The sequence below is a fragment of the Rhipicephalus microplus genome, chromosome 3 (assembly GCF_043290135.1).
Source record: "Rhipicephalus microplus isolate Deutch F79 chromosome 3, USDA_Rmic, whole genome shotgun sequence".
NCBI classification, from domain to species: domain Eukaryota; kingdom Metazoa; phylum Arthropoda; class Arachnida; order Ixodida; family Ixodidae; genus Rhipicephalus; species Rhipicephalus microplus.
In genome coordinates this window covers 78,700,469-78,727,674 of record NC_134702.1, presented here as the reverse complement: position 1 = coordinate 78,727,674, position 27,206 = coordinate 78,700,469, and the positions used below count along the sequence as shown (strand labels likewise).

The 27,206-nt window shown below is 45.1% G+C and overlaps 1 protein-coding gene across 1 annotated transcript; it reads right to left on the bottom strand.

The window, feature by feature from the left end:
* Positions 1–672: 672 nt before the first annotated feature.
* On the bottom strand, positions 673–26,549 carry Tpi (triose phosphate isomerase). Its single transcript, XM_037433495.2, has 7 exons — positions 26,253–26,549; positions 25,940–26,063; positions 25,705–25,789; positions 23,890–24,022; positions 23,428–23,513; positions 13,583–13,670; positions 673–1,396 (listed from the first exon to the last, which is right to left on the bottom strand). The coding sequence occupies exons 1-7, from the start codon at positions 26,362–26,364 to the stop codon at positions 1,275–1,277; spliced, it is 750 nt and encodes a 249-aa protein (XP_037289392.2). The 5' UTR covers positions 26,365–26,549; the 3' UTR covers positions 673–1,274.
* Positions 26,550–27,206: the final 657 nt, after the last annotated feature.

Sequence of the window (27,206 nt, the reverse complement as noted above, 5' to 3'; positions counted from 1 at the left end):
CAGCAGCAGTGGCTGATGATCGATCACTCACGCCGTTGCGGTGGGCACATCCAGAGGTCCTTTTACAGAATGCCCCCTTTCCAGTGCCCCGTACATACCGCATTCTGCATCCACAGACTACTCTACCCATAACATCAATTTCCAATGGCACGATTAGTTTAATTGTCTCTCCCGTACAAGCCAGATGCTTTAACTAGGGAGACTCGCGAAACCTGTTCGATATTAACTGCCAACACCTGGGGTGATATTCTTGAAACCATAAAGTTCAGTCACATCGAATTCCGGCATTGATGAACTTTGATTAGCTAGGCACCTCTGATAAGCCTAAGAAATTCCACAATATGGTGTAATGTGAGTTTCTATAATATTACACCATAAATATTCTGCTTACCTTTTTTTTTTAATGAGATGAATCATGTCGGCATGGTCTATCAGTTCTTCTGTCGTGGTGGATGTCCGAAACTGTGCTTTGTAGCATACACAGAAAGTCGTCCTTAATAGTCTTATGTGCAAATCGTACAACAGAGAAGCTGTAAACTTAGGAAAAATGCTGGGAGTCATCATTTAAACAAAGCAAAACTGTCCCAGGGCCCCTGGTCAAAACGTTGGCCCCGCAACGTCCCTTGCTCAGGGACTTTTCATTCAAAAATCAATTTCACACATCATACCAAATTCCAATTCACAGAAGTGGTGCATTGCACCAAATATTTATTCGTAATGGCAGTGTCATAAAAAGACATGACAACAGCAAATTTTTAACCGGTTCGATACAACTCTTTCACATTAGCGAACTAACAAGGCAAACTACAGTACAGTAATTGGTTCACATAGAATAATGTTTTAAATTAAACATTCTCTGGCAGTAGCAGCAGGCTATGTGTATAACCGCTGTTTCGCAGCTCTGCACCACACAGCAAACCTTTTTGTTGTTGTTCAGGACATGACACTGAGGTAAGCTACTTCCAAGAACATGGCAGGCCACTGATGCTCAATTCAAGGGTTATGTAATCAACAACATTTCATGGTGACTAGTCACTAATAGATGTAAATTTCGGACAAAGAATCAGTTATATATACCTAAATTTTCACTCAAATGCATTTTCGTGACCTATTTAGACAACCAAGAAAATAAAGAAAACGTTTGTAGTGTTTCAGATGAACAAGAGCCTCAAGCAATCTCAAATGTATGCCCTTCCTTTAATCGAAGAACAAGAAGCCTTACGAAAAAAGGAAGGCCTTAATTTGAGTGGGCTTGCGAGCTACGACATGTCGAGCTAACCCTGCATAGCATTAATGATCTGGACAAACTCTGGCTTCAGCGAGGCACCACCCACAAGGAAGCCATCAATGTCGGGTTTCCGGCCCAGTTCCTTGCAGTTTCCAGCATTCACAGAGCCTGCATAAGAAACGAGCAATGAAATGAGAATCTGCTCGATGGTATTTTTACCAACTAAGCCTGTGCGACCAAATTTGCAATGTTATGAATGAGGTCCTTGATTTCTAAACCACAGAAAATATATTAGCAGACCTTTGAATCCTCTTCTGACCCTGAGGAAGCATGTTATGTAGATCGCACGATCTCTCCTATAGAATTCGTCCCCTGTTCATACTGGCTCTCATTATGGCAGCATGCGAAATTGACTTAGAGAGCCACATGTTTAGGAAGTTGCCGAGAATATCGCAAACTGGAAGAACAACAGACACTTTTCATAGTTGTCAAGCAAGCTTTCCTGCGATACAGTCTGCCCAAATAACGGCAACGAGTCACTTTTGCAAACAGTGTATTTATGTGGAGTTTACTTCTGTTATGACTTGAAACACGTAGACTCAGCTCTTTATATGAGTTTTTAAGTTGAATCAAGCACAATGCTACATGCAAAGTACTTTGTGTGCACCAGAATACCAGGAGTCAACTTCGCATGCACGCACGCCCGGAAACATGGCCAAAAGAGGTTGCTGCACACCTGAAATCTATCAAGTAGCTGTCGTGCGCTTCGTAGCTCGTTAGCTCCAAACTAACGCTCTTATTTGCTTTAAACTCTTGTCCTTACGCTTCGTCAGCAAAGTAATCCCGTTGATTCAGCACCGATGAGCTTACTTTGAAACAGGCTACTTTTGCTCCGGCAAAAGATCTTAACCCAAGCGGGGCGTACATCGGTGACAGCAACTTGATTTGAGATGCCAGTTGAGTGGAGTCTATCTGCTCTATTTGCAGAATGGAACCAACCATAAATCAATGCCAAGTAGTTCACCATTCCCATCACAGATGCAGTGGCTATGCCATGTTAGCACACCATGAAGCCATGAAGAAAAAGATAAGGCCATGACTCATGACAATTGCAATACAACTGCATGTGCAATGGGATGGGGGCACTTGGTGGGAGTACAGTTGAACTCCGCTACAGCGGACGCCGCTTCAACAAAATTTCCGCTACAACGAAAAATTCACAATTCCCCGTAAGCAGTCCATAGAACTCGATGCATAAATTTTGTCGCCCCAACGAACACTTTTTCTTCTGTCGTCCCGCTTTAACAAAATTTCGCGATGAGATTCCAGGCTGAGATATTTATTGCTATACAGTAAACACAGTCTAACATTTTGATGCATTTTCAGAACTAGAAAATACGTCGACGAAGTCTAAAACATGCGTTGGCACCACCAGGAACCGCAGCTGTTCAGCAAGCATGGGCGGCGCCATTGCATGATAGCGATGGCAATAAGACTGCCCTGCTTTTGCCACGGCTTGCTTTTGAGCCCCAGATGATCCGAAGCTGAAGCTCAGTCGCTCAGTTCATGGTTTCCTTCACGCAGCTGCTGTGTACAACCCCGAAATGATGCCTTTTCTGATGCTTATTATTATGTTCGTGCTTGGCCACTATGGTAACTAATCGGAGAAGCTGTTCGTCCGCATTATCAACAAAATCAGCTAGCCACGAGTGATGGAAGATAAGAACGGCACAGAATAATGCAAAAGTCACCTCTCCAGGATACCCTGACTCCATCTCGGTGTTGTCCGATACTTTTGACGGCGGACAGCTGCTGGTGTTAACGTCTTAATGCCACTGTTTGTTTCATTCATGAAGGCGGTTTTAGGCGTTGTTTCAGCATGCTTTTCACCATAGCCCCGCTATGCATGGGTGAAAATCACGTCGTGATGCTGCTGGGGAAAAATAGAAAGCAGCGGACATTTTTTAAATTTTGAGAATAAACGTTCCTTTGTTTTCCTAGCTCAGATCAACTATATTTTTTCAATTTCACTACAACGAAATTATCCCCGCGCCCCATCACTTTTGTTATAGCGGGGTTCGACTGTAATAGCGTTTTCCATTGGGCGAGCAGCAGCACTTCTAACTGCACTCAAAACGATCTCGCGAGTTGCAAATAAAGACATCAGTTCGGAGCTGACGAGCTACATAGCGCACGACAGCTACTTGACAGATTTCAGGTGTGCAGCAACCTTTTTCGGCCATGTTTTCGGGCGTACGTGCAGGCGCAGTTGACACCTGGCATTCTGGTGCACAAAAGTATTTTGTTGTAGCATTGTGCTTGACTCAGCTAAAAAACCCTTACATCAAGAACCTTCCAGTGGTCGGGCAGGAGCGGGGGCGTTGTGTTTCATTGGGCGAGGTGAAGCACTAGTCCAGCGTCGACGGAAGCTGAGAGCAGTTTTCGTTGCTATACCACCAGCAATGAACTCACATTACCTTTCTCACGACACTAGTGGTTTAATGCCCTGGGAGGCGGTGTGCCCGGCTGCCCAGATAGAGCGAGCGTACGGAATGTCTGAACATCTCTGCGAAGGCGGTGTGCGAGCACAAGTAAAGTTTGGTCACAGGACGCCTGACGTCATGCGCCCACTATTTGCTCTGCTCTTGGAGCAGGGCGATTGTTCTATTCGGGAGACAAGAGACACGTCCCCGCTGCCCCCCGTGTGCTGCTCTTGCTCTGGCTGCTCGTTACCCTTGCTCCTGCTCCTCCAATGGAAAGCACCATAAGCTGTGGCACCATGCTTATGACGGCAGCTAGCAAAGAAATGACTAATCTGCCACAAGGAAGTGCTTCGGTATGGGAAAGTTGCCAATTTATGATGCAGGGTGTGTCCAATGCTTTGGAAAAGCCACTCTTAAGTGCAGTTTCATACAGTTCAACTTAAACCAACTAGCCCAATTCAAATTACGTGCAAATATCGTACAGAAGCCTTTCACAAGTACTATCAGTATGCCAGAAGACCATCAGTCGGCAAGCTCATCTACGAGTCAAATGATTCAAACTCACACACACATACGTCGAGCCTCGATTCCGAGTCTGCGAGAGTTTGGCTGAGAACAATCTTAGTAGGTAAATCTGGCGAGTCTGCTTAAAAGAAATTTGGCGAGTCCGAGTCCAATTAAGCTATAAAAGCAAGATACAAGGTGCTTTTTTCGCAGACAACACAGTTTTTGATAAAAATGCTTTGACAGCCAGGCCATTGTCTTAGCAAACAAAGACTAAACAGAAGTGTAAAAGCCTTGCCATGCCAAACGTTATAGTGAAATAAGTAATCAGCAAAAAATTGTTAACACTTGCAGTATCACCTGTCAAAGGCCCCGACCCTAGGCAAAACCAAAACTAAGGGCACCAGGCATGCTGAAAATTAGTCAGCCTAGTCAGGTCAGACTAGAAGCTCACGAGACTTTTTACTATTATTTTTTTAAGAAGGGAATTTTCCGAGTAGTAGTGCTGAAGTGGCTACTGCCTAGTTTTAAGTTGTACAGTGAAAGAACGACTGGAAATTGTGGTTTTCTTTAAAGCGGCCCTGAAACACGTTTTTGACTAACCATGAAATTAATTCTATGGAGGAGCTTATTGCCCCACAAATTCAACGCTGCAAAAGTTTTAAGAATCTGTCCAGTACAAGCAGAGACAGAGAAATAAATAAAAGGAAGAGACAGGGAGGTTAACCTAGAACTGGTTTGCTACCCTGTACAGGGGTGGGGAAATGGGTCGGAAAAAGGATAAAGATGGAGAGATACAAAATAAATTAGAAAAAAATTAACATGCGCACACATTTAGGGAGTTCCAATCACAGTCGTTTGGACAGGCCGGTTGAATGGAAGAAGCACAGGATTCTTTCTTCCGAAAGAATCTGGTTGTCCAGTTCGTCTAGTGCATTGCAGAGTGACTGTCTCTACGAGCAGTATTGTGATCATTAACACAGAATGTGCAAAGTTGTTTCGTCACTGCTGCAATGGTTGCATGCAGCAGTGTCGGCCATTCCTATGTGGAACACGTACGCATTGGTAAATGCGACACCCAACCATAATTTGCACAGCATAGTAGCGTCTCGTCGGCGAAGTTCCGGAGGAATTCGAAGACTGAGAGTTGGGTCTAAGGTACATATTAGTGCATGGGTGAAATGTGTCTCGTTCCATTGTGACGTGGTGCGCTTGCGAGCAAGCATGCAAAGTTTCCGTGCAGCGTCAGTTCTGGAGAGCGGAATTGATACCGTATAAATCGAAATATAAGTCGAGATTATTTCAATATAACGAGCTAAAGTCGCCCCTCGTCTTAGATAGCGGTGTCTAGCAGACAGTGCATTGCTGTCTGGCAACATGTGGCTTGCACGTGCATGAGAAGCTGGACACGGCCATATTCGCACTCAAATCCGGTAGCAGGTTTTTTTTTTTCTCTTCTGTGTTTTTTTTGTGTGCGTGATTTGCCTCCGATCTGTTGTAAGTTCGCGCTCTGCTTGACATTGTGTTTCATTTTTAGTGGTCGTTTTTTCGTTCACTGAATATGAGTAGCGGTACGAGAAGGCAGTACTCAGCTGCGTTTAAACTAAAGGTTGTTGAGTTCGCATAAGCGAATGGGAATATGGCTGCTCAGCGCCGCCTTGGTGTATCAGAAAAAAGCGTGCGCTATTGGAGGGTGCAGAAAGGGAAGCTGCAGATGTGCAATCCTCAGAGAATGTCATTTTGTGGGTGAAGTGCGCTTCATCTGCAGCTGGAGAATACGCTAGGGAACTTTGTGTGGGAAGTTCATGCGTGCTCACTGCCAGTGACCGTTAGTACCATTCGCAAGAAAGCTGTGGAACTCGCTCGAGAAGCTGGGCTCACGAGATAAGAGTTTCGTGCACCAAACTCTTGGGTGGATCGGTTCATGAGACGCAAGGGATTTTCTTTCCAGTGGTGCACATCCATTTGTTAGAAGCTTTCAGATGGGTTCAAGGACAAGCTTATAAACTTTCAGGGCTTGGTGAACCAACTTCTGGAGCAGAACAACTACATGATGGGGCAGATAGGCAATGCTGATGAGACCCCCGTGTGGTTTGACATGCCTTCATCGACCATGATCATGCAGTGTGATGCCAAGGATATGAAGCTCTTGTCCACTGGCAACGAGCACTCGTGCTTCACCGTCATGCTGGCATGCATGGAAGATGGTAGAAAGCTTCCGCCCTAATTCATTTTCAGACGCAAGACAACGCCGAAGTAAGTGTTCCCACCCTGTGTTGTCGTTCATGTCGACAGAAGGGGATACATGGACAAAGCCATGATGCTCGAATGAATACGAGTAGTCTAGAACCGTCAGCCAGGTGCACTGCTGCGTCTTTGCAGCATGCTGGCGTAAGATGCGTTTTGTGGTCACTTAACCGACGCTGTGAAGCGCGCACTGGGCCACGGTGTTAGAATAGTTTAGGTGGAGCGACGGCGCATTGGAGTGAGGAGAAATCGGGGACCTCTTTCCCTTTCTTGCCGGAAGGAGGCGCGCGCGGGACGGAGGCCGCCTGGCTATATAATACCCAGCGCATACCCGACGCTTCTAACATTCGGTGTTTTAGCGTGTTTAGCAATATCGCAAGGCCCTGTGAGGATTATGTGGCAGTGTAATATCATATGTTAAATATAAAGACTTCGTAGTGTTTTACGCCTGACGGTTCGGCATGCGGCGTGAAGTAATAAACACCACATTCGGCCTCGGCAACACCATGGGCTAGGCGATCGTTCCCGCATTTTGTCTACAAAAGTAAATATCCAGTTGTGTGGCGCGTGTTGAATTCGCCCTTCATTTGCCCTCGAAAGAATAATTGGTGTATTTGCGGTCAGATCATATAAAAAGCAGGTATCATGCGTAAGGGGCATTTCGCATACGAGATCAAGTGACCCTACAGAATCTTTTATTACGAACCGATTATTTGCGAATTCCGTAAACATCTGCGAGAAAATGAATGCTTTAATGCAATGGAATAGAATAACTCTATTTAGGTCTTTCAAGGTGTGCAGTAGCACGTGACGCGCCGTTTCCAGGTCGAAAATACAGGATTGAAAGCGAATGCAATAAAGTGCGCGACAGCTTGTGACCGATGACCGCTCTTTGATATATTCAAAATAAACAGACTGCAAGATATATAGGTTACGGTGCGCCAAAAATTTTATCACAGTATTGGCACGATCTACGAATTTTACATATTTTTGCCTGAAAAAGCGGCTTTAGCTCGAGTACTGTGTGGGGCGGCTAAATGATACGAAATAATGTAGGATAGTACTCAAGGTGGTAGTAAAAAGAAAAAAACACTATTCATTCGACAGTGCACCATCTGTACCAGCACAACATGGACTGACAGGATAAAAGTCACAACACACTAGACAAGCTTCGAAAGCTTTCGTAGCTTTTGCGTCTTGTCTGCTTCAACCTTGCGCTGTTGCTTACATCCTTCCGCTGTTGCCTCATCCTGACTCCAACATAATAATGAAGCACTTTCGACATAATATCCACCTTGTGCTCATGACAGGGAAATGATAACATGGAATTTTCTACTATATAGTCTATTGTCATGTCATATGTGTGCTTTTCTCCAGCATGTTTGCAAAATATTGCTTCAACTTCCTTTAAGAACATAAACAGGCAAGCGTTCGGGTGTACCAGTCCCCCTCGCGTCTTGCAGGCTACTAATGCAGCTTCAGGCTTCGACGCTGCATTACTTGTAGCTGCCAAGCCATTGCGGCATTGTTGACAAGTGGTGTTCTTCAATATCTTCCTGCACAAAAATCCTACCACATAATAAATTATACAGCCGGTCACATTATCTGACGAGCATATATCCGAAAAGACATTCTCACACTCAGCTTCTTCTTCCACTAAGCCATCTAGTTTCTGTTTCAGTCCCTCCAGACGCGACTCTAGAGGAGCAGATTCCTGAAATGCTGACGTTAGGTCAGAGAGGCTCAAAAGGCGTGGCTCTTCACTAATCTGTACCTGGCAGTTGCCAAATTTTGGCGGCTTCACAAGGCTATATATTGAAAGCATATTATATAACTGCAAAAACGTAAGTAAGCAAGAATGGTCATTCTGACCGTTTGCTTGGCGTATGAAGCGAAAGAATTTTTCAAGGACGTCCTGGTTGAATTTAGCTGTTAGCACATATTTAAAGCCAAACTGTTCTAACAAATCCTTTGAAAGCTGAATTGTAGAAATTATTGTTACTCGCATACCTTCAGCAGTTGATTGAGACAGGAAGTTGTGAGGATTTACTTTACCTAGCTTGACACCTTTCTCCCAGTTGTTCAGCCATTGCAATGTTGACTCTAGGATGCTGAAATCTTTGCTTCCTTCTCCGAGGCCTTCCTTCGGGTATTGCGGTTGAAGGCATCGAACAGGTTATTCATCCTTACCGTAAAATCAACTGTCCCTTTTACATTGCATAAGCCAAGCGATCCCTTCTGTGAGTAAAATCCTGAACCGTTTGTCACACTGAGGCTGAACAGCTGCGTTGCAAGCATCACGCACATTTTTTCGGTGTTGCTTGGGTTTACATGTGAGAAAGAAAGTTTTGGGCAAACCCTCAACATGCCTTCGGCCTTGGTATCAACTACGTAAAGTTTGTCATAGCGTGACCACATCAGGCTGCCGTGTAGAGAGAATAGCTTTTGCTTCAGAAGCCGGTTTTGCACGCACTTGATTAGATGTGGCGCATCTGAAAAAACAAACATTTCCTTCCTCACACACAGGATTAACAAAATAGTTCTTTGCAATGTTTAAAGCACCAGTTACACCAAAGTGCTTCCACATGCATCGATTGGTCGTGGCACCGTCACACACAATCGCATCAACAAATGCGCCTGCATCTTCAAGAAGGAGTATCGCCTTCAATACAAGCTGGGACAACACAGTTCCTCTTGTAGGGCCGTGGCTTGCAAAAACAGCCATGGGTTGGGAGTAGCTCTCACCAAAAGAACGGAATGCAAACAAAAGTCCATGATCGGCTAGCTGCTTCGGCGCTTCAGCTTCATTTCTGAAGTCTGCATGTCCAGAATAAGTCATTGTTTTGGAGTTCACCCGCAATTCTTTGCGAACATTAATTTCATCAAACACCAGAATTCCATGTCTTCGAAAAGCGTCTTTTGTTGAGAGCTTTCTTTTGAACTCACTAAAAAAACTAGTGTCAAAACCACATTTCACATGCACCATGGAGAGGTATTTCCGCACTGTCGACACACACGGAAGGGGCAGTACGTTGTCATCACTCAGAAAGGAATAGCCTGACGGGCTACGAATGTACAAGAGCAGGCAACGTAGGAGCCACTCTTCGCTGTAGCGCCGATTCCTCTTGCTGGTGCACTTCACAGCTGCTAAACATTCTTTAATAACAGTCGCTTCACCTTCAGGAATGTTTAAACCCCTGAGCTTGCCATCAAGGTACTCTTCCGACATTGTCGACAGCTTTTCTTGGCAGGACTTAAGTTGGGATGTCAAAGAACCCACTTTCTTCTTAAGACGATCAACAGATTTCTTTAATGAATACTGCACTCTTCTGAAAGTCACCACATCAGCCTTTCGAACATTCGACAATAGGAAATATCGCATAGGCCGCTTTCTGTTTCTCCTTGTCTAGTCTGCGCTTCTCGTGAAGACGAAGTGTAGTTTGAAGGCTCTGACATCTTTTGCATGAAGCTGCGTCCGACTGCAGCAGAAGGACACATTGGTTGTGTCTCCAGCGGCTTGTTACATCAACATAAGCGCTGGAAGGCTGTGCGTTCAGATATTCTTTAGAGTAAGGCCCTCCACTGCATAAACGAACGTTGTGCACAAGGAAAATCAGCGTCTCAATATCGGCTATGTTGCGGATATTTCCATGAAATCCGAGTTGTTCTTTTGCTATTCGCCTGCCAAAAAAAGCGATGTTGATATTCAGTGCCTCATCGAAGCTCACGACTTTTCTTAGATATATGTGATTAACAGGAACGGCATAGTAGTTGTATCCTTCGACTTCCGCAGCCATTCCCACAGCACAAGACACTGAATTCGCGGCCACGAATGCAGCATTAGACACGTGCATCTCTGGAAACACTACCGTTTTCTGGCCATCGATATTTATTTTATGATGTGCCCAAGCTGCAGTTGGCAGAGTGACCGATTCAGAGTTTTTAAGGATATCACCAGTACCTGGCTCTGCATCTGGCTCGAACACGGTGGCCTCGGTGCTGCAGTTGGCAGTGGTGGCACAGGAAACTGAGATCGCCTCGGCAATTCCAGAGAGGACGGTATCGGAGCCTCGACTATCCAGCGATGACGCAGGAGTTGAGCTTGATGAATCTCCACCACTGACACAGCGTTTCTTGGCGGGAAGGCAAACACGGGTCGCAGGTGCTTTCCTTTTCTTCACAGTCTTGGTTAGATGGCTCGGGCATCCAGGAAATATTGTTGGGATGGCGTCTTTTGCCAAAGCCGCCTTCCTCGGCGCACTGACAAGAACGTTTCCTTTATATAGATAGCGCTTCCCATGATTTGGTGACCAATCGCGCACCAAAATGTTTTTCACAAACAAAATCTGTTGTTTGCAACTCGCGATCCTTCCGTGGAATAGCATGTCACCACACTTTCAAGCGGTCACTATCCTTCGGAGCAGCGAAAAGGGAAACTTTCTCCAAGCACGATTTGTAGCCCGAGTTGCATCGCGGCACAAAGCACTTCTTGCCAATCTGGACAATATAAGTTGTGTAAATAAGGACTTGATGAACAAGGATAAGCTATTTCAAATAGGCTAGCATTTGGGTGGCAGGCGTTTCGACTGGCGAATGTATGTGCACGAATGGGGCCTCGTCTGGTTTGGCGAGTTAGTTTTAACGGCTCAGACAGTGACGTCACGGAATATGGTGTCACTCTCTACTTTCGTTCCCGAAAGAAGAAACTGGGAAGCAAATGGTTAGGAAGCTGAAAAGAAAACGAGCACGACCATTTCACGTTTGTGCACCCACAGCAGGGCACAAAGATCTAAACAGCATGTCTGTGACGAATAACGAAAGGCACAATCGGAATGGCACATGGTGAGCCATGATGGATTGGTCGTTAAACGTATGCCAACCTTCATTACCACGTGCCAGCCAGCGTGTGTAAACTTAATTAAGTTTACACGTGCCAAGCATAATCCGATATGGAGAATTCACAACGACAGCCCATGAGAGCAATTTCATGTCCTTTCTCATGTAGGGTGTCCCAAACGTGATGTCCTACAACTCTCCCATAAAGACAATGGCCCTAGAGTTGATAAGTAAATATCTAATTAAAAAATTTACCTTAATTACCATTTCGAATATAACTTTAGGTGTGGAAAAGCTTTTTCTCTTCAGTGTGGATTTCGTCTGCAAACATGACAAGGGCCTGACTGTCAATGAATTTTTATTAAGCATCTGTTTGCCTTAAGAAAACACCCTGCATATGTCTTGTGAAAGTATGAGTGTGTGTCAGGGCTTTCCCTAAAAAGGTCATTACTGAATTAAAAACTCTGCTTTGTCATATTTGGGGTTACGACATCAAATAGTGCATTACAGAGCACCCACGACATGATATGATGCAATCGAAAAGACTAATTATACAATAATGTACTGATGAGTCGACTCAGGTTCACTCAGAGTCTGATTGATCCAAGAATAAGCCTTAGCAGGTTAGGGTAATAGTTTGCAAGTCTGAGTCTGAGCGAGTCTGGTTGAAGAAAGTTTTTGTCATCTGAGTATGAGTGAATACCTCCATATCTAGAAAATCTCCTCGACTGGACTTGTTGCCGCCTTCAATGCGGCACAAAGGCGTTTCTATAGCGCTACACTAAAAGCGGTGGCAAGTCAAGTACTAGACAAGGAGCGTTTCTGAATACGGGGGTAAGCACAACATATACTGTAAGCACAACATATCTCTGTAAGCTCCAAATTTTTTTTGCTGACCTATGCAGAAAACTATTATAAACATCCACTCAATAATTTTTTAAGTCTCACGAACTGTATGCCCTATTCATCTTGGTTGAAATGCGATATGGTTTCGAGTTACCTAATATGTATAAATTCGAACAGTAAATAAGAAGGCACACATAAATATATTCTTCAATGCTTCAGTGCTACAGTGATAGTAGTATGCACCGCGGCACACACTGAAAAATCATGGCTTTTTAAAAGGAGATTGTGTCGCAGAATGAAGTCTTGCATTGCTCCTCAACTAAAGTACAAAGCCAACATCTATTAAGAGGAATAAGAGGACCGTGTGCCCAAAGCTCAAATGATGGTACAGTGCACGCTGTCGACCAGTCGTTAGAAACAAACTTGCACGTTTGGTGGACCCATAAGGTGTAAAGGTGCTCACACTTCCGCAATGGCATTGTTTCATTTTACTTCGATGAAAGAGCGAGAACCCAAAATATTAATGAAAGCAGAAGCAAAAAACGGATACAGTAGGGTAACAATTTTTCGACCCTGTGGAAGAATCATGCATGCCAGCAACTCTCTAGTCATGACTGGCAGATGGTGCGATTTTGGTACCCAGTTGATGTTGTAAGGTACCAATTAATAAAACCTTCACTAAATCAATTCTTTCGCCAGTTAATTGCAAGACAAAACGTCAGCTACAGCTAACATTGACATCAGAAGAAAACATTTTTCCCACATCTCACATATGCGTTTTTACTAAGGAAACCGGACGACATTAATAGTAAACCACTTTAATTATTATTAAAGGATTTGAGAAATTAAACAAATCGATAGCGATCTCTTAATCATAAACCTGGGTGCCAATTGTAAAATACGGAGTTTGTGTTCCACATTAAAGCTTCAGTGCAAGGTGACCTTATGCAGTGCCTCACAAACAAACAAAAATGCCTGAAACTATTCATGGCATTGTAACTTACCTAAAAAAATTTTATTAAGTCTCAAATCGTATTCAGAATAACGCGAGTACAATTCACCACAAAGTTGAACACTCATGGTGCATATTAAGAAAAAAATAAACGAAACTAAGAGAGTCGTGAGCAGGTAGACTGTTAGCAAAGGGTCAGCAGGCCACCTGTTTGAGAAGCCTGCAATACAGCATCCGCAGTACCATTCACTGTTGCACATTGCTTGCATCGGATAAATTCTGCTATGATGTAACACAGGATACAAAAGGCGAGCCTCCAGAAAAACTGGTTGACAACTATACACAAACGCTTTGTTTGCAAGTCGAATCCCAACACATAAGTCTGCTATGCACATAGACTTGTTCGCAGACATTTCGGTCTTTTTTTTCTCTATTTTCTTTTTGTTTTTTTTCAGAGTGAGAGAAACCAACAACTATAATCCTCACCTCCATATTGTATCCTGACCTTGGATGCCACATCAGCGGAAACATTGGTAGACAGCCAGTTACGCACCTTGGAGTGGACTTCTTGAGCCTGCGAACAGAAAGTTGGGAAGAGTGAATGCTAAACTTCCTCGCACCTATATTTTGATGCGTGCCTGGCTACATTTGCATACAAGTTGGCCGAACTGTAAAAAGCTTGTTAAGTTCTTGATTGATTTTGATTAGACCTGCCAAGTTAATACACATTTGCATGCTGCTTGTGAATGTGCAATTTTTTAGTGCAATATGCAGCTTTTAAAATATCAAGCAGTTCATGCATGTGTATAGGAAACACTTCATATTGAGTAAACCTGTGTGGGGAAGGGACAAATGGTGCTTTTGTACCCCCCCCACTGCTGATGCCCCCCCCCCCCCCCAGACATGTGCTTGTATGGAACAAGATCTCTGTTCTGGACTGGGAGAGAAAGTAAATCGGCACCCCACAGTCATATAGATTGGGGACTATGCACAATGAAGAAAGAATGAATGTTCTATGCTGATTCAACCAAAATTTACGGCATCTTGAATATTTGTGAGCAAGTCCATGTAAAGATAGAATTTAAAGTTGTGTTTTGTGTTCAGTTTTTACTTGAGGAAAAAAAAAAGACTTGCACAACCTCTACATCATTGCCATAGCTGACGAAAAGTACAACACAAGTCTCGCAAACCGTGATGCGTCAAAGCATAAATTTAGTTCCGTGGCCAGTTACATAAATAAAAATATGTAGTATGCCTCTGGTTACAACAATGTTTTCCCCTCAGAGAATAGAAACATGTTTCACCAGCACAGTGTTCTCAACACATAGAAGGTTTAGTTTTCACAAGGCACTTAGCAAGAATTACAACACCGCCACCAGCACCTAGACTGATGACTTGGGGAAATTTCATTCTGCAAAGCAGAAAGCTTTTGGACACCAAAAACATATATGACTTTATGCCACTATTTTTGCATGTGGGTGTGTGAATATTCAAAATTTCGAATATTTCTCAAATAGTATTTGATATTAGAATTGATTCACACTGAAATTTTCACTATTCGAACTATTTGAACTTCCCAAAGACAAACATAGTCGACGTCCAATTGACAGTGGTCTTTCCGCATTTCCAATATGCTTTACCCCATCAAACTCTCGTATTGTGGCAAAACTGCCTTTCAAGCTCTGCTATAGTTTCAAATGCATTGACTGAGAAAAACCATTCCAAAATGCAAATGATCGATGTGAAAAGGGTGGGGGCTCAATTCATGCTTTTCTGGACCTGAAATTTGGGGATTAAGAACAAAAAATCAGGTGCCAAAAATTTTTGGCATCCAATATTTCAGGCGTTCTTATATATTGACGTCTACAAGGCAGACTTAGAACTCTAGACAGTGGAGGAGCACAACCTTGACCACCACATACCACAAAAGTTGAAAGAGGAGGAGACTCTGAGTAAACAGCATCTTTGCCTTTCACATGCAAAGTGTTGTCGAGAAAACTGTTGCTGCACCGAACCATGTAAATAAATACAATTTGTCCTTTGCATTGTCTCATTTTTGATAGGACAACTATAAAACACCACTCTGCCAGTGCTTATTAAAGTAGCCAAAACAAGAAAACTTTTGTGTTGCTTAGGTATCCTCCTTAACTTTTTTATTAACCATTTCGCTTCGAACTCTAAAAATTATTCTAAAACCATTCATGAAATATTCAAGAAATATTTTATACAAGTCGCACTCACACCTAAATATTTTAATTCGCTTCACAGCCGAGCAAAGCTCTAGTTTTGCATGTTAGACCAACTCAAGTGAATCAAAAAGACTTTTAGGCCAGGGAGACCCCAGAGATATTGTCTTTTTTTAAACTGTCATGTACTAATTTTGAAGTAAATTGAAGGGAACTGAAGAGAATTGAAGTGGATGCAAAAATTGCTCTTTCTGTTGGTGGGATATAAAGAGAAAGGCCAATTTTTCGTGCACTTCAATTCACTTCTTTTACATCACAATCAGTGCCCCACAGTTAGGAACAATTGAAGTTTTTACACTTTGCCAGGTATAATTGTATGTTTGATTATTTGATTGTCTAACACATAAGCAAGAACCTCAGAAAAAGAATCTTTCACTGAGTGCAGCATGTAAAATAACAATTAACTTTAAATAAGCTTGTTAACAGGCAACGGAAAGTGGTGCGTGATTGGCATACAGCATAAGAGCTTGTTCTACTACATTTCGGTAATGGCAATGTTTGTCTATGACTACACTAACAGTGCTGTTAATGCTATCAATGTCACTTCTGCTAATTGCAATGTGAAGCCATTTAACGGACCCCTATCAAAGAAGCATAGAAAGCCACATGCTAGCTATAGTTCTCCCCTGGAAATCTTTCTACTGCTGACCTAAAAGGTACAGTTTTAGTAAAAGATGACAAGTTTTCAATGCATTCACTATCAGTTTAGTAAAAGATGACAAATTTTCAATGCATTCACTATCTTCTAGCAAACACAAGACAGCACAGCCACAGAGGTCGTGATCACAGTTACTATTAGGGACAGACAATGCTTGTGCAATGAGACAAGTTTGAATTGTAGGGCAAGAGTCAATGTCAAGAATAAAGTAAGTGATCATCTTGGGAAATGTATGGACATTGCCACGGACCTCTGACAATGCAAGAGAGAGAGAGAGAAAACATTTATTAAATAAAGCTTGTGAGTGAAGGTGGGAGGGTCCCTTGTTCCAGGAACCCTCTGGCCTGGACAGCCCGACGGGCTCGAGCGACGAGTTTACGCTGCTTGACCAGGTCCGGCTGGGAGATCGCAGCCTCTCACGCTTCACTGAGGAAGTCTTGGTCCGCATCTGGTGCTGCTGCTTGTAGCCTTGGGATGCTTACTTTACACTGCAGTAGGAGGTGCGCCAGAGAGTCTGCCACATATCAGTGAGGACAGATGTAGCAGTGCAACGTTGGCCTCATATGGTGAAATAGTATGCCGTGAGTGAACCTGTTGCATTGAAGACGCCTGTAGTCAATGGCTTCGTCTCTTGAGAGTTTTGGATGTTGCGGAGGGTATGACCTGCATTCGAGCGGATAATATTGCAGCAATGCATGATACGTTAGTGGTACGGGTTCTCTTGCCTCTGATTCTGTTGAGTGGGAGGTGCCTCAAATCTAGTACGGGAATGCCCGGTTGACACATTCGCGGGCTGCGGTGTGTGCCGCTTCATTTCCCTCGAGACCTTCATGACCCGGAATCCACACGACGCATGTGTAGGGAGGAGGATTGCCCATGCACTTTAGTATCGCCACCGTGGAGACCCTGCCTTTCAGGTATTTCCGTGCCACTGTTTGCGAGTCGGTAAAGACCCCGATGGGATCCTTACTCGTCTCGGTGGCGAGTGCTATAGCAGCCTCTTCAGCTGTTTCTGCACGTTTGGCAAGGATAGTTGCTGTTGTCAGTACCGCGCCCTTGTAATCTGTGACGGTAATCGCGAAGGCGTTACGTCCCGCATATTTGGCTGCGTCCACGTATCACACCTGCGGGTCATTGCCATGGTTTTTCCGAGTCATGTTAACCCTGGCGAGCCGCCTCGCTCGGTGATGTTGAGGATGCATGTTTCTAGGGATCTGCTAAATTTCAAGGCATTCTCGGAGCTGTGATTGTATTTTGCCTTTGCGTTCTTCGTTGGGTTCTAGGGTGGTCTTGTACACTTTGCGTCGAAGGACGGCTTGCTTTGCGAGTGACAGCTTGAGTCTCTCGACCTGGTTGATGAGGTGTGCTTCGGCGAGTTTTTCACATGTATTGTGAACTCCCATGCAGAGCAATCGGTCAGTGGAAGTGGCTGGCAGCAGTCTTAGGGCAAGCTTTGTAGCCTTTCATATCAGCAGTAAGTTCTTGTTTCTCCACTGTCTTCAGGTTGAGGTAGGGAGTTCCGTACGTTCTTTGAAGCCACTGCTCTTTAAAGCCACTGTGGCGGTTAGCCATTTTCGGATTAGTGAGTGAGCTTTGTCACAGTGTTCAGCAGCCAGTGTAAGGCAGCAGAGCCAGACCCATCATTGTGTATATGTAGTTTAAGGACTCGAAGTGTGTCAACTTGTGGATATTTGGACCCCTTGTAGAAAGACTTGTGGGTCAGGTGCGTCGTAGCTTAGTGGCCTACCCCGGGTGCGTGCCACAAGTACTAACAGTTCCGACTTTTCTGGAGCACATTAGAGGCCGCAGGTCTTGAGATATTCTTCAGTGATGTTAACTGCCTCTTGAAGTCACTCCTCCTGTTCACCCAAGCTTGCACCTCTTGTCCACATAATGGTATCATCGGCGTATAACGCGTGATGTATCCAAGGGACAGCGTCCAAGAGACGTGGGAGCTTAAGGAGGGCCAAGTTGAAAAGTAGTGGTGACATCATTGAGCCTTGCAGTGTGCCTTTGTTAGGGAGTTGAAAAAGCTCGCTCCTGATACTGACAATCCCTACAGTGTCTGTGCAGTTGGTGAGGAAAGCCAGCATGTAAGCGTATGTTTTGGCACCGCAGCAGACGTCTTCAAGGCTACGCAGAATGGCTTCGTGGCTCACATTGTCAAATGCACCCTTTACGTCCAGAGCTAGAACAGACAACTTACTGGGCTTGCTCAAGCGGAGAAGAATATCTTTCTTTATCTGCAAGAGGACGTCTTGTGTGCTGAGCATTTGGTGGAGGCCGAACATGGTGTTCGGGTAGTGACCATTGTCTTCGAGGTGTATAATGAGCCTCCTCCTGCTTTATCTCCCTCTCTCTTCTACTTCCCTTCACAATCCCTTGCTATACTATACAGTAAAAGTTCGTTAATTCGTTAATTCTGACTATTCCTATCTTAGCAGCGTCACCGAACTAAAATCTCAAGCTAACATGGTTAACTTAGCTCCACGCCGCAAAATTTCATGACTGTTTGTTTCACACATTTTATCATGCATCGCACCTAAACCATGTTATCGTTCCAGCCCATCGTCTTTCATGCCGTATCAGCCATTCGAAAGCGGTTTATCCACCCCGTGCGCATACCACTGCCCATCACTTTTCATTTTTTGTGCAAACATCAACAGAATGGAACGATCTTCCTGCTGACATCGTGCACCACTCCAGCCTCGCCCATTTCAAAGAAGCCATCGAACAAATCATCCGTTTGTGAACTGTCTACCCCCTCATGTAACACCCCTTGACTGGGGCCCTTGAGGTATTATAAATAAATAAAATAATAAATAATAAAATTCGGATAATTCGGACGGCTCTATTGGTCCCGGCCAAAGTGCATGTTAATCTATGGGACCAAACCTTCGTTATTTCGTCGGAATTCGGCTCCGCACCGCTTAATTCAAACAAATGCTGACGGCTGCTGCTACACAAAAGTGTGATAAAGCAGCGCTGGCACCACTGGAGTGAAACCGAAACCTGAGTGGCATCGCCATCATCATCAACTAGTGGGGGCGATCGCAGCGTCACCGAACGTCAACGTCTTCTTTCTTCTCCACTCAGCGCCTCCGACACTATTTTCCCTTGTGTTGTCGTGTCGGAACCATCTCTTCTTGCGGAGTTCTCTTTTTCTTCCATTGTGACTGTATTTGCATGCCACCATTAACGTGCGCTACAGTGATGGCAACGCCGAAAAAGCGGCAGAACTACGACGCGAAGAACTTGGCGACTAAAGTGGAAATTTTGGAAGCACTGAAGAACGGCGAATCGCGACAGCAGGTTATGACCAAGTACAACGTGAAGCGGAGCACGTTGGGAACGTGCGTGAAAAATGAACAACAGATTCGGCAAGCCTTCGAAAGCGAGAAGTTTCATGCCTCTAGAAAGCGGTTGCGAACCGCAGCTCATCCCCAGCTCGAAGAAGCTTTGCTCCGGTGGATTACTGACTGTCGCAACGCGCATCTGCCTTTGAGCGGACCTCTCATCATGGCGCAAGGTGAGAAGTACGCTGCAATGATGAACATTGAATCGTTCAAAGCGTCAGAAGGGTGGTTTGCGAGGTTTCGAGAGAGACACAAACTTGTCTTCAGGAGTGTGTGCGGCGAAGAGGCCAGTGTTGACGAAAGCGTGACCACCGAGTGGAGAAATGTGAAGCTGCTGGAGCACATCGCCGCATATGAACCACGTGACGTGTTCAATGCAGATGAAACTGCTCTATTTTTCATAGCTCTGCCCGACAAGACGGTGACTTTCAAAGGGGACGCGTGCATTGGTGGCAAGAAGTGCAAGCAAAGGATAACTGTGCTTCCTGCCGCCAATATGACTGGCACGGAGCGCTTGCCACTACTTGTCGTCGGGAAGGCGCTTAAGCCACATTGTTTTAAGAACGTCAAAAGCCTTCCTGTCGAGTACACAGCGAACAGGAAGGCATGGATGACATCGGACATTTTTCGCGGCTGGCTGCAGCAGTTGGACCGGCACTTCACGTCGAAGGACCGCAAGATAATTATGGTTGTTGACAACTGCAGTGCCCATAACTGTACAGTCTAACTGAAGAGCATCAAAGTAGTTTTTTTGCCGCCCAACACTACGTCTGCTCTTCAGCCGATGGACCAGGGTATCATTCACTACGTGAAGTCGAAGTACCGCAAGCACCTGCTAGAGCGAATGATCCTATGCTCAGAAGCTGGAAAGTTGTATCAAGTGGACTTACTCGGCGCAGTGCACATCATCGCCCACGTGTGGAAAAACACTCCGCCGCAAGTCATCGCCAACTGTTTTCGGCACAGCGGTTTTGTGAGGCCCGAGCATGCAGCAGTAGCTGACAATGGCATCGAGGAGGTGTCAGCCGAGTCCACCGACGATGACTGCCCGACTTTCGATGCTGTCCTTCCCACAGATGTGACCTTTCAGGACTACATCGCGATTGATCATGGTGTCGCCACGAGTGGTCTCCTGACCGATCAAGAGATTATTAATGATGTCATGGGCACCCATGAAGACCACGATTCCGACGAAGAATCATGCGAGGAGATACAGACGCGACCTCATCGCACCTCACGGGAAGTCTCGGAAGCACTGTTAATATTAGAGGACGCTTGCCTCAACACTCCCGACAGCTTGGGTGCTGTTGGCCATTTGGAACAGTTAAGAAAAATTGTGATGTCAGCCGGAATCTGCCCGAAAACGCAGACGACAATTACAAAATACTTCAACAAATAAAGGTATGCTTCTGCAGCTTGATTTTAAATGTTGTTTTCCCTGTTCATTCGTTAATTCGGCATTCGGTTAATTCGGACAGTTTTTCCGGTCCCGTGAAATCCGAATTAACGAGCTTTTACTGTACAAGACTATGCTATGCTTTTCTCTCCCTGTACTCTTTCCCTTCCTCAACAAACTCGCATCACCTCTCACCCTCACTTTCCTTCGCACTCCTTGCTACACCGCACTATACACCAGAACACAGCGAGCTCAGTGCTTGCCACCATATTGAGGAGCACGTGGCGCCATCTGTTGCAAGCGTGGCGAAGCAAAATCTTCAACTGCCACGCAAGCAGACGCTCTGCCAATCAAACGCGAAACTTCACAACCCGAGTCCGGCTGTAAGCATGTTTCCCTAAGCATGTTTCCCGTTGTTTTTTTAGATGCGGAGCATCTTATACTCGCGCCTTGTAGTGCGCCGTCCGCGCCGCTTCTCGAACATTCGACAGCTGACGCGCGCGCATGCACCGTCGCGCCGTCGCCCACTCTTCCACCATCTGTGCATCCCTTCCTCCTCTACACACCGCGCGCGCTTCACTCCTCCACCATCTGTGCACCCTTCCTCCTCTACACACCGCGTTCGACATCTACAATTCTCCTGATTCTCCAGTGGACGTGCATGTGGCGTCGCGCTTCGAGAACATTCAACAGCTGACAGTGCATGCGCCGTCGTGCTGTATATATACTCAAGGTCGGCGCTCGCTCGCTCAGTTGCCGCTCGTCGGTTGGTTTGTACGGCGCGTCGACGTCCAAGGTCGCGGTGAAATGAATTCCAACGAATCCACAAACACAATGATCGACGTCCCTTCGACCAGCGCCGCCCTTTCGCATACGTGTGTACGTGTTCACTCATTTAACACCCCCTCCTACAACCACGTTAACCAATTTAGCCATCGACCCAAGTAAGTCGCAATTTAACACCCCATTTCACAACCACGTTAACCAATTTAGCCATCGACCCAAGTAAGTCGCACTTTAACACCCCGTTAACCAATTATATGGTCCGCATCCTCCTCAGTGTTCCCCCGAGGGAAGCTGCGGGCAATTTTTTTTTTTTTTGCTGGAATTTCGTGCTGATTTCGAGTGAAAAGTCGACGAGAACTTAATCGACAGTCTGGAATGTCTGCAGCACGTGCATTGCAGACTGCGGAAGCAACTTCATCAGTATCCGACTGAAAGAAACGCGGAGAGCGTTAACTGCGGTGTGCCTTGGCTGTGATAAGGCATAATTTGTGCTGTAAGCTGGCGTCAACGTACCGCTAGAATCTGGCTCCAACTTACGCTTATGTACTGCATGTTTATCAATTGCTAGTCCTGCCGGGCACTCGGAACACACACGTGGTGCAAAAGTGCCAGCCAGAACAAGATTTTAAAATGCTACGGTGACGCCGGCTGAATGTAGATTCGCCTAGGGACAGTCAAGGCATATCGCAGTTCGACCAAGCCGAAAGCCATGATTTTCGCGCCGTTCAAGTCTCTTTTAATTGCGATAGTAGGCCATTACAGTTATACTAAACATGCGCAATGCGTGCATCCACGCATGAGTCGTAATACGCATATCCCATTATTGACATGCGGCCTGCGAAAGAGTACGGCAACAGTTTTGTGCCGCATACTACAGGCACACTGCCCGCAAATCGCCGCTGTAACAGCTGGAGTCGCGCTTGAATAAACGCAATAAGTATGCTTACTTATACACTTTACTGGGCTCGCAGTTTTTCCTGTCGATTGCTATTATACCCAAAGGCGGTGGATCTCAGCGTTTCTCGTTGTGGATGGAAATCTGTGCAATCGCGAAACACCACACCTGCACGATTCCCGCGATGTGCTGTGAACATCACAGGCAGTGCTCAGCAATCTCTTTCTCTTGCGCTGGTTGTTGTCGCATCAGATGACACCCAGATGACATTTTATAAGCGGGTGCGGCGTGAACAGCCACGTTTCCGATTTTTAAACTCCCAGAGCCACTGCTTGCCATGCTAACGAGGCGCGCCTTGGCAGTTCCAAACAAATTATGGCGTCCCTGGGAGCCAGGGTATACCGCAGAAGGCCCCTGGGTGCGAGATAGACGTGCTCTCGTCTATACATGGCAATTCTACGCAATGAACTTTTTGACACTTCTCTTTCCCCACTTCTTGCACTGCTACAATGATTTACCTTCCCGCCTTTAGGTTTTATTTCCTCCTCTACACCCTCTCATCAGTCCTTCCGACTCTTAACATCCCCTTCTCATCCTTATGTGTTTAACTAAACAGCACAATATAAGGCTAAGCAAGGCTTTACCCTCCCCCTTCCCCATCACTCACCCTTACTTTCCTTCACTTGGTATACTACACTAATGATGTTCTATAAGGTTGACAGCTGGATTAGCTGGTGACTAATCATTATAGCATATGGTTAAGTAGTGCACTTTTTTCTCCCTGTTGTTCCTGTAAAAAAGTGTGCTACTTAACCATATGATGTGATGACACTATACTAAGCATGACTACGCTATGCTAGGAGCTGCTTGGCATACCCCCGCTTTTTGTGGCACATAACTGCATAGCTTTTCATGGATGATCTCGGTGTTTTGCATAGCTTAAACAGCTCCTGTGTTAAAGATTGAATCAATGAAGTGGCTATCAAAAGCTCACCTGATCAGGAGTAGCAGTTTTGCCAGTACCAATTGCCCACACCGGTTCATAGGCAATGACAACCTTGCTCCAGTCCTTGACATTAGCTGCAAAAGAAGTATAAACACATTTTTGTACATTTCTTTTACGGTGGTTCTCTCTGGCTGGACAGAAAAATGCTGGTGTCTTATTGGCCACTCTTACTTAGAAAGGAAACAAAAAGGCTGCGCAATGTATTTCATTACAGACGCCACTGGTGTGGCCTCTATACTAATCATGTTCGGGCCAATTTGAATCACACTTTAATCTGTTCTGGCCAGTTTAGTCCATTAATCCTTTACCTACAGTACTTTTTTTTACAAGTTGGGGTGGGGAGTACCTTGGCTGGGGAGGTACTTTACTGAAACAATACAAATTAACACTGCAGGCTCGGCTGTTCAAGCTACTGCAAACAATATCGAGTAGGTGAAGTTGGAAACTTACATGCAATATGCTTGATCTGCCGGAAGCAAACTTCTTCAGTCCTGCCGGCCTCTCGGTCTTCCAGCAGCTCACCAATGCAAGCGATGACGTTGAGGCCAGATTCCAAGGCATGCTTAATCTTTTCCCCGATGAGCTAGGATAGATACGAAAAACAATTGCATGATAAAGTGGCCTTGCATCACAATCTGTATCCTGAGCACAGGAACAAAAAAAAATAGAAGCAGCTACCCAATGGCAGTGCAAAAACTGAGAAGGCAGTGGAGCTCATGGCTTTCACCTTTTTCTCATCCCTCTCACTTCCCACCCCTCGTTATACTGTGCTATGTATGGCTATGCATCTTTTCTCTCCTCCTCAACCAAATATCATTTTCCCATCCCCCTGATTTTACAGGTGGCTTTGCTAGGCTTCCACTTCACTTAGCACAGCTGTACTGCTTTTCAAGCGGCCATCGGCCACATCTGGAAACTACAGAAAGGAGATTATCACGGTATAAAAATCAATATAAAGGTTTTGAGTAAGCACCATACCAAGCCTTGCATTCTTTAGTTGAAAATGCTGATAGTGGTATGCAACTACTAAGCTAGTGCATATAAAATTTGCTAGGATGATATATTCCTACACGGACAATTATCACGTTTGGAAACAAATTATGAGGGAATGTTGATGAATAATAATTGGGGTTTTACATCCCAGAAATTGGGGTTTTACATCCCAAAACCATGATGTGATTATAACAGATGCTGTAGTAGAGGCTTCCCGAAATTTGGACCATCAGGGGTTCTTTGAATGAACCTAAATCTTAGTACACGGATGCCAAGCACTTTTGCCCCCATCGAAAATGCGACGACCACAGACAGATTTCGATCCTGCGAGTCAGCAGTCGAGCACCATAGCAACCAGAACTCCGTGGCAGGTGGAACGTCGACGAATGGGTCACACTTTCAATAATTTATTGCACAACACTTTCAACATTTAAAGAATGTCAAGGCAGCATATTGTCGCTTTCCACAAAACTTTAGAGCCAAAATAATCAAGGTTTAATTGAATATCTATTGAGCAGTCAATAATTGATGCTTATGCATAACAAGAATGTAATCAGCAACTCAATGCATGCACGTCAATTATTGGCTGCAAGCAATATAAGAAAGACAATTACTGTTTCACTGTTATTGCAGTCAGGTCAAGCATGTTGCGATGTGTGGAAGTTTCACTACCGAAATGATGACTTCCAGAATACACAACACACACTCCATTAAACATAACATTAAGTGCGTAAACGAAGCCCGTAAGGAGCCGTATTCACCCACAGTTCAATGTATGTTGCTTTTCTTCTTAGCGATTACTGATCAAAAGGGGCAAAAAAAATGTGAGCAGGAAATGAACAACTTTCTGAAGGAAATCTTCACTGGAATAATTCCCAGATTACCGTGCACTCAATGCTTGAAAAATATGACAAACGATTCATTCTTGCTTGATACTAGTTCTATTCCACAATGAAATGGCAGAGTGGAGCGGATCTACCATAACGAGCGATTAAGGTAAACACGAAACCGAAACCAAGACCCATCTCGCGATAACGCTTCACCACCTGAACGAAAACAAGAACGAAAAAACAGCAGCTCCAAAACAACAACAACGGTACAAGGAACCAGCGATCTGCCGCTTGATATATTTAGAAATGAGGCGGGGCCACGAGCATTCAATCTGTCAAGCCACCTTGCATCAAGGTCAGGTGGAGGTCAAAGGGGGCCGACTGCTGTCAGGATTACGCGAGGCGGCCAAATGATTAGGTCAGCACGCGAAAAATCACTCACCACGTCATCTTCCTTAAAGACGTGTCGGCGCTCCGAATGACCCAGTATGACCCACTGGCCACCACAGTCTTTAATCATGCCAGGGCTGCAAGAGAAATATTCGCACACATTACATGTCACGCAATTACCCCGAGTTTACGGGTCAACGAAAGGTTTTTAACGTGCTGCCACGACCGTGTGCACAGTAAAACACGGACATTACACAGAGAGAACAAGACGGCAAGTTAGAGCACACCTGATTTCGCCAGTGAAAGCGCCTTGCTCAACCTTGTAGCAATTTTGTGCAGCGAGGGCCACAGAAGGTGGAAGCAGGCTCCGGCAATAGTCCAGATACGGGGCCGGGCAGGCGACGATCACCTCTGAAAAAAAAGAAGACGCCGTTATGAAAGCGCTTTGCGGCGATCATCGACAAAACATCATTTTGGCTTTCGCGCTGTTTCGGCAAAGGGGTTTCGGTAGAACAAGCAACCAATATTGAGCTTATACACCAAGGCGCGCTGCGGTGAAGGCTTCACCATTACAACCACCGGGAACTCATCTTTACTCACCTACGTTAGGGTCCAGGCTAGCTCCCTTCAGAGTGTTGCAGATATCGCGGATGGAGTTCTTGCTGCCGTGCATCTTCCAGTTTCCCCCAACGCAAAATCTGCGTGCGGCCATTTTTGCGGCGGGTACACTGTTTTTTGTCGGCGAATGAATCCGGCTGCGACCCTAGGCGCGGATGTCAATGGAACCTCGGAGCCGCTTCCACCGCCGAGCCTCACGCCTTCGAAACGACGCCAAATCAACGCCGGGGAGCCGACGTGATGCGCGAAGCGTTTTGTTCGGCACGTTCAGCACCCGCGCTGTCCACTCAAGCCTGGCTTTGAATATCAACAGTTGATGTTCGCCGCCGTGTTAGCGTGGCGCTAGCAGTATACTAGTTTCTTTTTTCTACTCTGGTGCAAGGAACGTGAAGTGCCATTCCGTGCAGTAAAAAATAGAAGCGCACATCCTTCATAGGCTGCGTTATGTTGCGTTATAACTGCGCTGGATCTGCTATTTGGGCTATAATGTATTTGCATCTAGTAAATAGTGGCTGTTTTGGCGACTAGGGCTTAGAAGCTAATGCAAGAGCGTTATCTTGTGACATGAGCTAGAAACATGCGCTTCTTATGAAATTATCATATCTTCAGCACCATAATGCATTCTTCTTTCTTTCGTTGTGATTGTGCGCTGGCGTGTTGGGCTGCTATGTTGCCAAGAACAAGTTTTCAATATTTCAAATAAAATATAATACTTGTATTTAGATGGAGCATGGTAGGTAGATGAAGTACGTTGTATTTATGTGAGGATGGCATTGCAACTTTGTTGTAGTCATTGTTGTTGTTGTTGTTGTTGTTGTAGCATTTGACTCGGACATAATTGTACTCTTAAACCATTCAACTCCTTCGAAACACCGACGCGACGCACTGCACGTTTCGTTTTCTTTTGTCGCCCAGGACTCCAGAGTTCGGCGTGGT

Coding starts and splice junctions, on each gene's coding strand:
- Tpi (XM_037433495.2), bottom strand. CDS start 26,364: ATGGCCGCACGCAGATTTTGCGTTGGGGGAAACTGGAAGATGCACGGC. Junction 26,064..26,252: donor TAGCCTGGACCCTAACGTAG/GTGAGTAAAGAT, acceptor CTTTTTTTTCAG/AGGTGATCGTCGCCTGCCCG. Junction 13,671..23,427: donor AAACTGCTACTCCTGATCAG/GTGAGCTTTTGA, acceptor TTCTGTTCGCAG/GCTCAAGAAGTCCACTCCAA.